General features: G+C 41.5%; 1 protein-coding gene across 4 annotated transcripts; it reads left to right on the top strand.

The window, feature by feature from the left end:
- The first annotated feature begins 188 nt into the window (after window positions 1-188).
- On the top strand, window positions 189-13,782 carry ppm1aa (protein phosphatase, Mg2+/Mn2+ dependent, 1Aa). Of its 4 annotated transcripts, XM_084680798.1 has the most exons (8): window positions 189-561; window positions 1,670-2,531; window positions 2,669-2,786; window positions 2,931-3,042; window positions 3,882-3,939; window positions 5,112-5,137; window positions 5,931-5,995; window positions 13,726-13,782. In XM_084680798.1, exons 2-8 carry the CDS (start codon window positions 1,695-1,697, stop codon window positions 13,779-13,781), a joined length of 1,272 nt encoding a protein of 423 aa, XP_084536924.1. In that variant the 5' UTR covers window positions 189-561; window positions 1,670-1,694; the 3' UTR covers window position 13,782. The 4 variants fall into 4 exon arrangements, 3 of the variants coding, with proteins under 3 accessions (XP_084536924.1, XP_084536931.1, XP_084536938.1); XR_014732120.1 differs by lacking the exon at window positions 5,112-5,137; XM_084680805.1 differs by lacking the exons at window positions 5,112-5,137; window positions 5,931-5,995.
- Window positions 13,783-15,921: the final 2,139 nt, after the last annotated feature.

Raw genomic sequence — 15,921 nt, 5'->3', positions numbered from 1 at the left:
CAAAGTCATCCTTGTATACATTACAAATATTTATATCTGTAAAACTGAAGCAATTACACATTGTATGTTGTGTGCGTATCCCTGCCATCTGCATCAAATCTGCCCATCGCCAAAGCCCTCGTAGAGATGATGTCATGCTTTTAAGTACGCAACCTGCAACATCCGGGTTCTACTCGAATTCTGTTTGGCTCTCACCAGCTAGCTAGGTGGATGCTGTTAGGCTGTCAAGCTGAAGCTGTCCAGTGAAGGCTGGGGCTAAACGTCTCGGCTTGACAATATTTGGCCATAACAGCTCCGGCCTCAGATTTCAGGGAACAGCCTTTCTAAAACACTTAACGTCGCTAGGTTAGATAAAGTAATGCATCCCTGGTTTATCCACAACAGGGAGTTCTGCACTTTCACTGATTGTATGCACTGAGAGTCTGAAAGCTAAAGCTAGCTACCTAACGTTAAGAGCAGCAAACTCCATCCAGTTCGTCGGTGCTTCTTTGACCAGTCTCTGTCGCGTTCACGGCTTCTTTGCTGTTAACTACTACTACAAAACCAACCTTTCAGATTTAGGTAAGTTACAGTGGGTGTGGGAGGTTATCTAACATGGGTCGCTAGCTCTAGCTAGTTACACATTACTGACCGATCGTGTAGAAAGCAACCTAGCTAGCTGGTTAGCTGCAATGCTCGTGTAAGCGATGGATAGGCCGTGGGCACTTACTGAGTGATCAGGGCCCGTAAATGCTGAAATTGAGGTTCAAGACCTACTGTAAGGCCCACAACGACGCAGTGTTTGTTTATTTTGGTTGTGCTTGTCACGGACAGCTAGTTATCTGGCTAGCTAGGTAAAATTAGTGAAAAAACTTCGTATTAAATTTAACCATAACCTAATACTTAAGATAGCATAGTTTAGTTGAAGTTAGATCGTAATTCACCGTTACGTTAGCTAGCACTAGCATAGTATCGTTAGCGATAGCTTTGAATTTGAACTGACCAGTTCGTGTCCCTGACTGCTGCTAACCTACTAGACTAACGCAGCTATGCTAGCGCTAAGGCGCCCCAGGTGAGGTTGTAATGCTGGCTAAACCTGCTAGCCAAAATGGCTACAATGATCAGCAAGCACAACAAGTTAACGCTAACTTGCTAGCTCGACATTTTATCCTTCCAAGTTGAATTGTAGCCAAATTTGTAAATCAAATTAATCACAGCTCGTTTGCTATTGGTAACTATAGTAATTCGTCAATTTGTAAGAGTGACATTGCCCTATTACAGTGCTAATTTTATGACAGCCTGGGTTTAGTGTACAAATGTCCGGTTAAGCTGGTGTTTAGCTAGCATATAGATTTGAATGTAATGTTTATTTTTAGGTCGATAATACTTACACGATTGTTTTATAGCTGTTTAAAAAAGAAAGGAAAAAAAGCATATTTATCGGGTTTATCTGTGAATGTTTTAGTGATCCATATATGTAGCTAGCTACTGAATCCAGCCCGCCTATTTTTAGACTAGTGCGAGGTGCTTGAACTCGGCTTCAAGGTGCCAATCTTTTTGCCATAAAAGGGTGGTGAATGTTTAATCTGCCTTCCATTCATCCGTTTTTCATCACTGAAGTTAATTATATTTATGTACAGTTTATTTACCTAAAATACACTACTCAATCTGTTGTTTGTTTTTATTTCAGTTTTTAAGGTGAGAAAGGGTTCGCAATGGGGGCGTTTTTGGACAAGCCAAAGATGGAGAAACACAATGCCCACGGCGAGGGTAACAACCTGAGCTATGGCCTGAGCAGTATGCAAGGTTGGAGGGTGGAAATGGAAGATGCACACACGGCTGTCATTGGCCTGTCCCGTGGGTTGGACCCCTGGTCCTTCTTTGCTGTGTACGATGGGCATGCCGGCTCTCAGGTGGCCAAGTACTGCTGTGAGCACCTGCTTGAGCACATCACCAGCAATCCAGACTTCTTGAGCGCCCTGGAGCCGGAGCCCAACGTGGAAAGTGTGAAGAACGGCATCCGTACGGGTTTCCTCCAGATCGACGAACACATGCGCACCATCTCTGAAAAGAAGCACGGGGTGGACAGAAGCGGCTCCACCGCGGTCGGGGTGATGTTATCCCCCGATCACATCTACTTCATCAACTGTGGAGACTCACGGGGCCTCCTCAGTCGCGGTGGCGCGGTGCACTTCTTCACACAGGACCACAAGCCCAGCAACCCCCTGGAGAAGGAGAGGATCCAGAACGCCGGAGGTTCCGTCATGATCCAGCGAGTCAACGGCTCCCTGGCGGTCTCACGGGCCCTGGGAGACTTTGACTACAAGTGTGTGCACGGCAAAGGTCCCACGGAGCAGCTGGTGTCCCCGGAACCTGAGGTGTACGCCATTGAGAGATCCGAGGCGGAAGACGAGTTCATCGTCTTGGCTTGCGACGGGATCTGGGATGTCATGGCCAACGAGGAACTGTGTGACTTTGTCAGGTCCAGGCTGGAGGTGACGGAAGATCTCGAAAGAGTCTGCAATGAAATAGTTGACACGTGCTTGTACAAGGTGAGCCTTGCACATTTTTATAAACCCGCTTTATGTACTAACCCTTATGTTAACTGGATGATTGTGTAGATGTGGGATGCTGTGACACAAGGGTATAATGCAATTGTTTTCTGTTTCTCTTCTCTTTCTTTGAGCAGGGAAGTCGGGACAATATGAGTGTTGTGCTGATCTGCTTCCCAGGGGTCCCAAAGGTATCTCCAGATGCTGTGAAAAGGGAGGCGGAGCTGGATAAATACCTGGAGAACAGAGTAGAAGGTGGTGCTACGAAATGGGCTTAGATAGTCCCAGAAAACAAGAAAACTTTGTGATGAACTTAGATGGTCAGGCTCACAAGACCAACATTCAAATCAACTGTATGTGGCTGCCGTTCTCATTTGGTTCTTTTTTTTTAACCGACAGAGATTATAAAGAAGCAGGGAGATGAAGGTGTTCCTGATTTGGTTCACGTGATGCGGACATTAGCATCAGAAAGCATCCCTAATCTTCCTCCAGGGGGAGAGCTTGCCAGCAAGTGAGTTTTCTTCCCATTACGTTAATAATCAGCAGGTGTTATTGTGATAATTTTAAGTAATATATTTAATTTGGCATAGAGTGAGGTTGATAGTAATGACGTCATCACTCAAACTGAATATATACATTTGTTAGTAGGAATGTACGGAAATTTTGGCCGCCAAAAATATTTTCGCCCGTAAGAGGTCTAAAATAGGCAGCGAAATTTGCCGCCCCTAAGTGCTCAAATTTCACTCTTGTTCGGCTTAGCCATTATTACGGAACCAAAGTAAAGTTAGTTTCAGGTTGGATCTTTGACATCTATACTCCCTTAATTTTCCTAATGTCTGCTCTCGGCAGTTAGGATATTTTGATATCAGGTGGTTTTACACACAAATTTCAAACAAGGGCGATCATGTCAGTGGGGGAGAAATAGGCCTACTTAACAAAACCTTTTCAAGATTTCTGATAAGGACATTACATTTGCAGTCTGCAGTGCTGGTACAGCAGAAATGTCAAAAAGGTGCAGATTACAAAGTGAAATATGAATAAAAAAGGGTAAAATTGGGGGGTAAAATTGTATTTTTGATTTTTGGCCAAGTGCATCCTGAATTTTCAGTTTTGGTTTTGGCCCAGATTTCAATTCGGTATGTCACTATTCCTTAAGGGTTCCTCAGGGTTGTAAAAGCCTAAATATGTGGTTGGGTAAATAGTGCCATGCAGCTTTGTTAGCTAACAAACCTTTGAGAATTACTATACAGGTGTCTGTTTGTCTGTTGCACTATTATTGACTTTCCAGTTGTGCCAGTATTTACTTTTAGTTCAACATCTTAACAAAACTGTTGCTTTTTTTAAACCTAGACGAAGCGTTATTGAAGCAGTGTACAACAAACTCAACCCCTACCGAAGTGATGACACAGTAAGTATCACTTTGATGCTCTTTTTAAGCTTATGTTTGTGCGTTTGTGTCGCTACCTGTGTGCGTGTGCATCTCACAAAACGTTTGCACGTGTTTTATATGTTTCCTAACACTCGTTCATCACTTTATTATTCACATTAGTAGTTTAAATATGCCACTTGACTCATGTCATATCATATGTCTGAACAAACGGTAGAAATGTCGTATAAGTTGTTAATCAATCAACTCAAGACTCAGCAAAGTGTCATGATCGTACCAAGCAGCCAAATCATTTATAACAATTTCATGAATACATTTTTCATTTGAGACATATTCTCACTAAATCATGATTGATTTCAAACCCTTTATTCTTGGTTTACTGTTTTTATTTTCATATTTACCTGGGAAATAGTAACAGTATTAAGTTGCATTTAACAAAGCAAATATGGCATTTGTGTACATTTAGTCTTCGGAATGGACAAAATTGGGTTTCAAGTACCAACCTTTATTTAACAAATGACCAGCCACAACTTGAATTTGCTGAAGGATGGGGTCGTCTAAATAACTTTACTACATGCTACTGTGTAAAGATTTAATTTAAACCGTAATGATTACTGAACAGTTAGAAACAAAGGTATTACAAGATTGAGTGTACACCTTTACACATTAGCATACTAAGTTTGCCAGGGAAACCAGACTGATTTGCCAAGCTCACAATCAATTTGAACTTTATTGTGCAGTCGGGTGATATCTCTGTGATAGTATCCACATGGGCTGGAGGCTTGACCAATATTAGAATCACACCACCTCACAATCACAACAGCTAGTGGCAGAGATCAATTACCATCTACACCAACCTCACACTGTTGGATATTGGAACACGCTGATTGGCCAGAATAATTATCTGGCCAATCAACGTATTGCGATTCCTATATTGAAGCCCAAGACTTGTCATTGGAACAGGGGATATGAGCTTGTGAGATCAGGATGTTTTGCCAGACAAAAAAAGGCGGGGATCTCAATCTCACTTCCTGGAAAGGCCTTTTCACTATTCCATAAGCCCGTATAATTGTTCAACTGTTTACGTGTGTATGGTGAGCAAAGTTCTGCATTTCTGGAGTTGACATTGAGAGCCCATTGGGTCTAGAGCTGGAGTCTGAAGGGTTTTTTCCTTCCTTTCCTCTTCTGTCAAGGACTCGGCATCCACAGACGACATATGGTAACAAAGCCCCGTACCACTAACACAGCACAGTTTACAAACCAACACCCTCTCAAGACCCACAGCAGCTGACCTCAGCAGTCTGTCAAGCAGCACTCTGGGCGTTCCATTTTTAAGAAGGGAATATGATGGGAGGAGGACAAGGAGGAGAAGCACACACACACAAACCCTTACACACATCTGGATAGTGCAGCACCAGTCTGTTATGGAGTTCAAGATCCCCTCCATTTTGTCTCACCTTTGTTTTCATCCAACTGCTTTAACCTAATCCACAACTAGCAAATCCAGCAGGTTTTCTTTTCTTAAAAAAAACAAACAAAAAATGAACAAACAAAAAAAGGCTAAAACAATAATATTTTCTTGTTTGCTGTAATTAATTTGATTCACATTTCCTTGTGTGTTTGTATATTTGTGTTTTTGTGAAGTGCAATTGTCCTGTACAAACAGCCTGTATTTAATGCAGCTTGAATTTAAGTTAAAACATGAAAGAAATGAAAAAGAGAACCTTTATGCACTATCTGCCTTTTCCTGTTCTTCTGGAGTTCCAACAAATGTCTATTCAGTGAATATTACTGTTTGTCCTCCAGGCTATTTGTCTTTCCGATCCTGCTATTTTTTTTTGTGTGTCTTTGCTCCTTGAAGAAACGGGTAAATTGTATAGGTTCACAGCACAGTAAGCTCTCTAAATCAAACCATTTAAATCCTAATTCATTGTCATTTTTATCCGCTTTTTTTTATTTTTGTTGATCCTTTATTTTTGTTGTCTTTATATGGATTTCTGTGCACGTTGCAGTAACTATTGTAAAGGGTATCTTTGTCTCATGGAAACTTGGAGTGAAAGTGTCCCTTTCACCTCCTGTAAGTAGATTGCAACATAGTAGTTATCAGAAACACTGCATGAAGAAAAAATTCACCAGACACCTGTTAAGACTTGCTGTGTTTGTCTGCATGCGCGTGTTAGTATGTGCTTGCAAACGTGTGTGGGTGCTTGTGTGTATGTATGCGTGTGTGTGTGTGTGCGTGCGTCTGTGCACAAGTGTAGGTAGCTAACCCTGCTGTGTGGTAGGTCAGTGTGCAGCTTGGTAGCTTACGTTTGCTATGGTGGTGCAGATGATTAACCCCCAGGGGCTAAGGGGCACACGCCCTCAATATTTCTCTCTCTTGCCCTCCATTCTGTCTTTCCATATGGAGACAATACGGCTTCTCACTGGCCTTCCGAAAGCTTTAGATAACACAACTACTCTGCAGTGGAATGATGGAGATGGTGTAATGTGGTCTCAAATGCCACGCCCACCTTGTAATGTCACTGAAGACTCAATCTGCGCACGGTGCATAGTGGTTGATGCTAGCTCGTCACAGCCATGACTACTCTCACTTGTGTCATGATAATTATATTGATTTTAGGCAAATGTCGATTGTCACAAATGCCCATGATGGGTGCCATATGACAGCATATTTCAGCTTTATGACCTCTCATGCCAACTGTTTTCATGCTTCGTGCATTTTGTATTTTACAGATTTGGTACACAGTTCAAGTGATATATTGTACATGCATGCATCAGCTAATCTGATTTTGCATTGTGCGGTCTTAACACTGATCGTTAAAACCGTGGCTACCAGTCTGATCACGCTAAGAAACTTGGATTTACTTTGAACTTCTAACTGGTTCCTCCTTTTTTTGTTATCTAGTTGTCAAACCGAGAACAAATCCACTAAATGCAGTTGAGTTGTCCTGGTTGTATAGCACCTTCGATTTCCTTAGTATTGTTGGTGCGCTGTCGGTGGAGAGAGAGCCTCCCTGTTGTAGGAGCCAGAGCACAATACGATTTGCTGCTATAGTGGTTGATTGTTGGGTTGATTTGCGTTCCCTTCCCCCCCCCCCCTTCTTTTAAATATTGAATTGTCTCTTGACTAAATCTGTATTTAACACTTGGCTATAGAGAGAAATTGTTTTATTTTAGTGTTTGTTTTTGGATTGTCAAGAATGCTTTGTAGCAAATTGATGTATGTATATATTTTTGACCTACATTTTCAAGGAATAAATACTGTTGCTTGAGTTAGAAATCCAGTGGGCTAGATAACTTTTGTTAATTTTTATTTTTTTCACAAATCTTTCAGTTAGCTTGACCACTGTAGAGACAGTATACACAGTTGTCCCTCTGATTGTCATTAACTATTTTCAAAGTTTGTCTTATTTATGTAACACACAGGGTAATATACTGAATATAACCAACTGACAATCTAATAACTTAACATCGGCAACAAGCTAATTCTATGTTGTCTCCTGAATCTGGATCCCTAATGGTTAGTAGTTATTAGCGTTTACGTCCCTCAGAAATGTTAGATCCATTTTAATACTCTAATTAGTGCCCAGTTGCCATGGCTATTCTCTATGGTAAGGTTTAAAGTGACGATCAATCATAATGTTTATGCTAAATTTAAATATTTTTTAACAAAATATGAAGAACCTATAAAATTGACTTTTGGAGGTATGGTGCTGAGGGTGTGTTTCAGACTGAGTTGATGTTTTGCGAATTTGTCATTTTGACAATTAATGTAGCCCAGAACATCTTAAATTACTACACTGTCATAGTGCTTGGTGCCACTAATAAATGCAATGTGGGGAAAGAGATTAATGTGTGTTCAATAGATAGTTACAGGTGTCCTTGTTGATCTCAAATTGAGAAATGAGATAGTTAAGCTGGTAGCAAAGCCACTAAGGTTGTTTAACTTCCAGGCTCCGCCCCCTCACCCTACCCCACATACTTGTGTAAAGAGACTACAATTTCAAAACATGGAGGCACCAAAGCTCATGATACGCAAGGCCTTTATCAGTTGCAGTGGCTTGGATATTCCCTTGATGCTTTGTCAACCTCATAAGCTAAAGTATTTTTGTGACAAGAGTACTATGGTGTGTTAATATATATATTTTTTCTTTCTTTTTCCATCAAGTACCTACTTAAGTAGTTAACAAGTTAATGAAGTTAACAAGGAAAATCTTTCTCACAACTTTCAATCTTTCAGACTGCTTTGACTGTCATTTTTCCTTTTTGATATCTAAAAACTGGAAATGAACCTATTTTTTTATAATTATCATTTTTCTGTAGGTAAGAGAAATTCTATTCCAATTGCCTAGCTGTACTTTTTTGCCACAGTGCTTTTGTTTGGTAACAAAAAGGTCACAATTGTCAATCAACTACTTGCATGTACTGTAAACTTGCGTAAAGATAGTGTTTGTGACATTTAGATGAACATGCCATGCAATTCATGTGCAGGTTCTCTTCTGCATGTAAAGGGCCATATTCTGATTGTACATCCACACACAGTGCTTGACTTTTCCAATAACTTTCTGCTTCCCATAGGTTATTTTACACTGTGGGAATTGGCCCGACATGTTGTTTAATATGTACTTATGCTTTTCATACAAATTTGAAATGGCTAGAAAACATATTGTTACCTATCTTAAGTTGGTTAAGGGGGTGATTGACTAACTAGATATTGGTTGTTGAAATGGGAATAGTCATGGTTATTTGCAGTGGCAGTGGCAGTGGCTATGATTTAATTGTAATATTGTACCTTTCTGACTTGAGGCCCCGTTGAGTATCCTACAAAGATGGTCTGCGCAAAGCAAGCGGATGTTGTGTCTTTAACAATGTCCATGAAACTACAATACCTCATAAAGTTTATAGGAAACATCTCTTTGGCGTACCTAGTTGTTGTTCTAGACCTTTTAAAAGCAGTAGATAGTACCCTCCCCGCACCCATCTTGGTAGTTTTGACTAAACTGACAGCGGTTGTCAGTTGGTTTGTTGTGTTCCGTCTGTTCTGTCCGTCAGAACCTCTTCTCATGGCACCCGTTTATCTCCAAGCTGGTTAGAAGTCATGTTTATGTACAGTAGTTGGCTAAAGTGTGCAAATTTGAAATATTGATATCTATTAAGTGACCACTGCAATTGTTAGCTTATTTTAGAAAATAGGAAAATGATTGTCCTTCCCTCATACTAAAACGATGCCCCAACGATCTTGCTTGTGTTGTTCCCCCCCCCCCCCCTCCCCCCATGTTCTTTTCTTGGTAGGATGTATTCCATTAGTTCAGACATCTAGAATTGTATCAAAGTTCAGGGTTCTAGATATGTGAGGTGCGTGAGAGATATTAGGTGTACTTAAATGACAATAGTCATTTGCACTGATCGTCTATATAATCAGCTGTTCACAAAATATTATGTTATTCTTGGAAAAAGATATCAAGCTATCGACAGGGTCTCCTCTACTTGGCCGGGACCAGTTCTGTGTGTTGACATGCAGAGAGGGTAAGCTGGTTGAAGTAAAATAGATTTTAACTTTTGGGCCCTCTTATCCTGTCCGTAATGATGTACCTCAGTTGTGACGTCACAGCGTGAAGGGCAGTGACGGGTTGTGTGAAAGGGGAGACTGAAACACACCATGTTGCTGACCTTTTCAGCTCATTAATAAGCTCACCGATTTGCCTTACCCAGTCTAACGCTACCCCCTAAAGTACTTGTTAAATGGAACACTTTTAAGGGGTGAAAGGCGATATTATGTTCTTCTAGCAAGGAATAGATCAAAAAGTGTTTCCAGGTTACGGTACTTACCTGTATCTACATTGTGACATGTAACATTGGTTGTCATATGGTACTTCTCAACCATTTCTGGTTTGTACTCTTTATTTCTATCTCTCTCTCTCCCCCATGTTACCTCGTTGAATCTTGAAAGCTTATTTCATTTCTCACTCCTGCAGATGATGTCATTCTTTCAACAAATGCAAGTGTTTAATTGGTAACCCTGTAAGCATTCAAAATGTGCGTACATACATTAATGTCTGCTATATTTATGAATACATTCAAGAATAGCTTTAGACTGCTGTAGATAAGTATTGTAGTGTTGATTCAACTGCTTCTCCGAGGCGTCTGTGATTGACAAAGTTCAATAATTGTATATTTTGTATTATGTTCTAGCTCCAAAGGACGACAGAAAAAGAAAATGTTAAAAAAGCTTTGTTCCCTGAACTAAATTGTACTTTTTGTGTTGAGTTGATTGAACAAATTGCATTCCTTGCTTGTGAATTGATGCATTTCTCTCCTTCCTCCCTGAATTTCCTACCCTCCTTTTCCTTCTTTCTTTTTTTTAGCTTTTAAAGTTTGAAATAAAATTTCTAGTTTGCAGAATGTATCACTAAATAAATGGGTTGTTACCTTGTAGCCTTAAGTTTTTATTGGATCTCTTGGTGAACCTTCAGCACATTGTGAGGAATAATGTTCTTCATAACAAGTGTTAACTGTTATGCGATGAGTTAGGATCTGTACAAAAAAAATCTACAATCTGCACTTATTCGTGGGTGTATTCAGGCTACTGGATTTATTTTAGTACACCTAAGAAATTCTTCAGCATACCTTATATTACCCTAACCCCAGTATCTCACTGATTATTTAAAGTACAGTGTCACTAAGGCATGGAGAGACAGAAGGGGGGGGGGGGTTGTGCAGTCTAATATGCTTATGTTTGTAATATGGATAAATAATGTTTACAACTACATTGCTCAGCTATATCATACACATTACACATACTGAGTGTCAGCGAGTGATGGTGCTATCCAACTCAACTTTGACTGTTCCAGTGCATGACCCTCCCTACCTGCTTGGGTTTTTGTGTGTTTCACCTGTTGGTGACAACAGGGAAGGGGCTTGTCTTTGAGGAGGGTCCAGGCCTGTCCACAGCAAGTGAGATTAGGAACCGTGGGAGGGATTAGTCTAAATGTCAGCATAATGTCATGAGCTATGTAAGAAGGTCAAACGTTCAAGCAGTGCTCAGTAGCAAACAGTTGATAGATCAAGTATAATTTGGATTGGTGTTATTCCAGTGATAAGTGGTTTTGCTGGCAGGCAGAAACTTTTAATTTTTGATTGTTTTATAACAATTTAGTGTTGTTTGGTTTTTTTTAACTTCAAGATCTGCTTATATGTGGATGGCCCAATAGTGAGAATACTTGTCACTATTTGTAGGTTTTAGTCTTCTGCCATCAGGTGTTAATAGTTGTGTTATTATTTCATTCATGTTCCCTGTCAGCAGCTCCCCCTCTGTGTCCTCTGTGTGACTTCATGTCGGACCAGAGATGTGACCAGTTTCCCAGTTCGCTTTCAGACCAGCCAGTGAGCCTTACAGCCACTCTGCCAGAGGGGGGCAGTATTAATAACTGAGTCAATTAGAGCTTTGTTGAACCACCCATAAGAACGTCCTCTGAAACACTGAGTCGGGGAGTAAACTCTGCTCCTTATGGCGACAGGTGAGGGTTTTAGAATGCCTTCACAAATCATTAAAGGGTTGTTAATGGCTGTTGTTAATGGCTGAATTAGATGCAGTCAGTGATAGTTTACGTTGAGCTAACGCCACGCCTCTAATGGGTTGTTTGTCATCAGAGTTACATAGGTTGATTCTATGGGGGCTTATACTAACCCTTACATCCGCAAAGAAAAAGCTGCAAGCTATTTCGTTTTTTTTCTCTCCCTCCGCAGTATGCATACCCTCACTAAGATGGCTGACTCATTAGATCTGCGGACACCTGCGTCCCGTAATGAATCACGCTCGCCTGATATTCCTCCACATAAAAAAAAGGGTCCACATCAGCAGCGGCCATCATCAAATGGAGCTAGCCTGTCATCCGCCTGGCATTGTCGGGCGCATGTCATGCTCTGTTTCTCATGGTGGAAACCCATTTGAGCTTCACTAATGCAGCCATGCAGACGCAGCAGAAAGGAAGCGGCTCAGTGCATGCTCTGGGTGGTTGGGAGACACTCGGGGTACTGAGCTCAGCGTTCTCCAAATTGCTTATGAACGCAGGAGAACCGTTTTTTGTGACGGGGGGGTTGCATGTCGAGGTTAGAAGGGTCTGAGCCGATCGGTTCGGTCCTGGGAAGGGGAGATGTCTCGAAAGAAGAAGCGATTTCCCTGGACAGGAGGAGAGAATCAGGGTCATGGTTGTCTGACCTGAGCTTGTTAAATTAGTAAAGATACCCCGTCAGCCGAGGTTAAAGCTAACAACACCGTCAATCCAAAATATCACATTGAATCGACACATATCACTGTACTTCAAATTGTTTTCCCGTGTCTTGTGATGTCTATGATCTGTCATCCATCTCCCCCACCCTCCCTTCCCCCTCTGTTTCTCTCTCTCAGTCTGTGTTTCCTCTCACCGTGAGTGTATGTGTTGCCCGGGGTCACGTTGTCACAGAGAGCACAAGCTTTTCTCACTTGGTCGCAGCGATTCAATGATGGGAGTGTACAAACAAGCGTATCAGGCAGGGATGACATCGCCCCCCCCCTCCCCCTTGCTCGCTCGCCCTTCCCCTCCCCCAGACACAGACACACTGTATCTCTCTCACACACATTCATACCCACGCACACACTCCCCTTTGTCACACTCACTCAAACTCCAACACAAACTTTACACGCACACGCATATCCATACACACACTCTCTCTTTCGCCCTTTGTCACACTCACTCACACTCCAACACACACACAACATACACACACACAATGTGAGAGTTAGTGTCCCCCGTGTGAGGTGGGGTTACACAACCCCCTGCCCTGGGAATCCCAGGCCAGCTCATTATCCTGCACCCCTGAGACGAAGCTCACTGTGAATTAGGACACCATACGAGGCGGCCTTGTTAAGGCCCCACGGATGCTCTCATTAGCATCAGCACCTTTCCTCGTTAGGGCCTGTATCAGTATTCACTCTCACCACATTGTGTCCTGTCATTCCTCTGCACTGACTGGAAGATTTAGGATGAATGTCAGCCATGGCCCACGGGTCAGCCCTGTTGTTTTGTCAAGATATGGGAGTCGTGGATTAATGACAGGGTAAAACTTTGGTGCTGTTGATAACTGCCCACCACCCCTTGCAATATTGCTTTGTAGAGAAATAAAGCCATTGTGTTTTGTGCTTGTTTTGATACTGGAAGTGACTGGTTATTGTGTCGTGGGCCGTGCAGGCCCACCTATTTGCCACCCCTCCAGTGGAGGAGTCAGATTTGTCAAGATGAACGGAATAATAAAGTGGTATCATTAACTTTCTTACTGCCAATGGCCACAAGAATATTCAGCCCATCTGTGTGTTCTCCTTTATGGATCACTGATGCGTTATGTGTTCTCTGCCAAAGGCAGGTTTGTTCTTTGCACTGTCAACACATTTGTTATGGTTTTCACTCTCCTTATATCAACTATTGTTCATCTTATTGTTAAGACTTCATGGCTCATTAGGTGTTTTTTTTATTATTTTTTTTATGTACCAGAACCTCTCTTTTACTGACTTAGGGAGCATGGCCTGCCTGCCTACTGTGCTGTTTCTGTGGACTGTGTTGAGGTGAAAATGTTTGTCTCTGTGTTAATTATATTGTTATTTTACCCATCTCTGCTTGGCCTTCAGTCCACGTGGCAAGTTGTTTGTTTCCTTCCCAGTGCGTGACTTCTGTCCTGCATGCGGCCTGTGGTGTTGATGTTGTCTTCTTCTCTATGCTGTCAGCTGAGATCCAGTGTTCGCCTCCTTCACCCTCCTCTTCTTCTCCCCAGGCCCCCGACATCCTCTTCTTCCGTGGTTTCAGCTAAATAAAAACCAAATCAACTAAACACATGAGGTCTTCACGTTTTTCCTGTTTTGTTTTTCGCACTTTCTTCCATATTGTATTCTCTCAGGCACGCGTGTCCTCATTTAGACACCTGCTGTTTGTTTTAGACTCTTAACAGTGGAACTGGAAGTGTGCAATTTTGTCTTGACCTGATTATTAGTATGGCTGATCAAATGCTGGATCATTAGCTGTCACGGTGTGGAAGCCTTTTTACTGGAGCGTAAAGGAAACATCAGCATTTCGATCGATTGTCTAGATTTTGAAATAATGCCATGTGTCAAACCACTTGAAACCACTAAATGTTTTTACTCCCTTCATGCTTTCTGAAGGGCAGAGATCAAGGCCATGAACTTAAACACTTGAAGCCTTGCCACTGGAAATGTGTGTTTGACTGAAGCACGATTGAGGTTCAAGTATACTGTGTATTTAGGAGGTTTAATCAGATACGTGCTCACTAATAATATCACCATGGTGCTTCATATTCATGAGTCCAGTAAGACAGTAATGTCAACATAGTTGTTTTCTCTTGATCTCGACAGAATATTAGTACAATGTTCATGCTGTGGGGTGAGGATAGTGTTGTGGGTGTGAAAGGCCTGTACTAATGGGAACAGGTGTCTGAGCGGTTAGGGAATTGGGCTAGTAATCTGAAGGTTGCTAGTTCAATTCCCGGCCAAGCCAAATGATGTTGTGTCCTAGGTACTTCACCTACTTGCTTTGGGGGAATGTCCCTGTACTTACTGTAAGTCGCTCTGGATAAGAGTGTCTGCTAAATGACTTCATGTAAATGTACTACCAACCAAACAGGGACTCTACGCATGTGTTTCTGACTGGTCATTTCGAAAACCACTACCAGCTATAACCGCTTATGTTCCAAATCCCAGTCTGTATTGTAAACCTGTTATACTGTCGTCTGTTTGAAAAGCAGTTAAGATATACTGCCGTACGTTTGACCTTGTACATTAAGATCGGATGAGAATCTTAGGCTCTAAATTCTTCCAATAAATTCAGTCAGCAGCATGATTTACAGTTTGATGAGCTCTTCTCTGATCTTCTTCTCTTTGACAACCAAGACTTTCAGAATGAATCTAAAGTGGATTAATTAAACTGAAAGCCTTGTTTTTTTCTCCTGAAGTCGTTCTAATTCTGATTCCTTACAACATGGCCGCAAGTGTAAGATTTATGCAAGCACCTTCAGGTGCTTCTATGTGGTGTGACCTCCGGAGTTGCTGGTGTCATTTATATTCATGGTGGGTGAGTAGTAGTAGTCTGAGAAAAGGTTATATTTCACCCTTTCAGCAACACCCAAGGGGTCAAGTGTCCTGATTTTGTACATACAAATTCACACACATACACTGCAAACTGTGATAGACATTTGGTCATGTCATACATTTGGAGAGGTCTTTTCAATGATGACAAAATACAAATTAAAATGTTTTTCCAAAAGGGGGTAATTAAACCTGTGAGGTAACGAAAAAAAGCCCTGTTTGCGTTCAGTGCTTGAGTTGCCTACTGTCGGACGATTGACTTACTTTAGTAGGGGCACACAAGCAAAGTATATCGACAGATGTGAGCTGAGGACATATTTTCAGAAGGTTCATGTGAGTTCACCAGACACAGACAGAACAACTGGTCTTTGTAAGAGCATTTCCTTTCATGGATTCATTGAGCTTAGTCATGACAGTGAAGAACACACGGAGGTAAGAAGTTAATAGCCAAACATTGACAACCTTGTCGAGGCAGAGAGACATTGAGGTAACTTCGGTCAATCACAGACAATAATAATGTTTAATTTGACAAATGTAGCTTTATTTCTATCTCTTAGGCCCAGTTTTTCAGACATGGATTAAGCCTAGTCCTAAAGGAAGAGCAATTCAATGAAGATCTTCATCAAAAACGGTTTCATCAATTTCTGGGAAACGTTGAGTTGAAGTTGATTCTCCTGTATCGAAAACAGGTACATAAGCCAGTCATGAACCTGTACCTGCACTGAACCGGTAATATTTATCAAATAAAATAGGCCTATTTGCTTGCAACTGCAAGGAGACTAAACGCTGAGCACCAGCTCTTGATAGTTCAAGACTGCAGTTGGGCAATATACAAATCTCATACAGCTCATTGTCAATACAATTAATAACAT

This window comes from Hypomesus nipponensis, chromosome 3 (assembly GCF_054491055.1).
Source record: "Hypomesus nipponensis isolate SF chromosome 3, ASM5449105v1, whole genome shotgun sequence".
Taxonomy (NCBI): domain Eukaryota; kingdom Metazoa; phylum Chordata; class Actinopteri; order Osmeriformes; family Osmeridae; genus Hypomesus; species Hypomesus nipponensis.
Note: the sequence above shows the minus strand (reverse complement) of the source record. Positions and strands in the feature narration are given on the sequence as shown.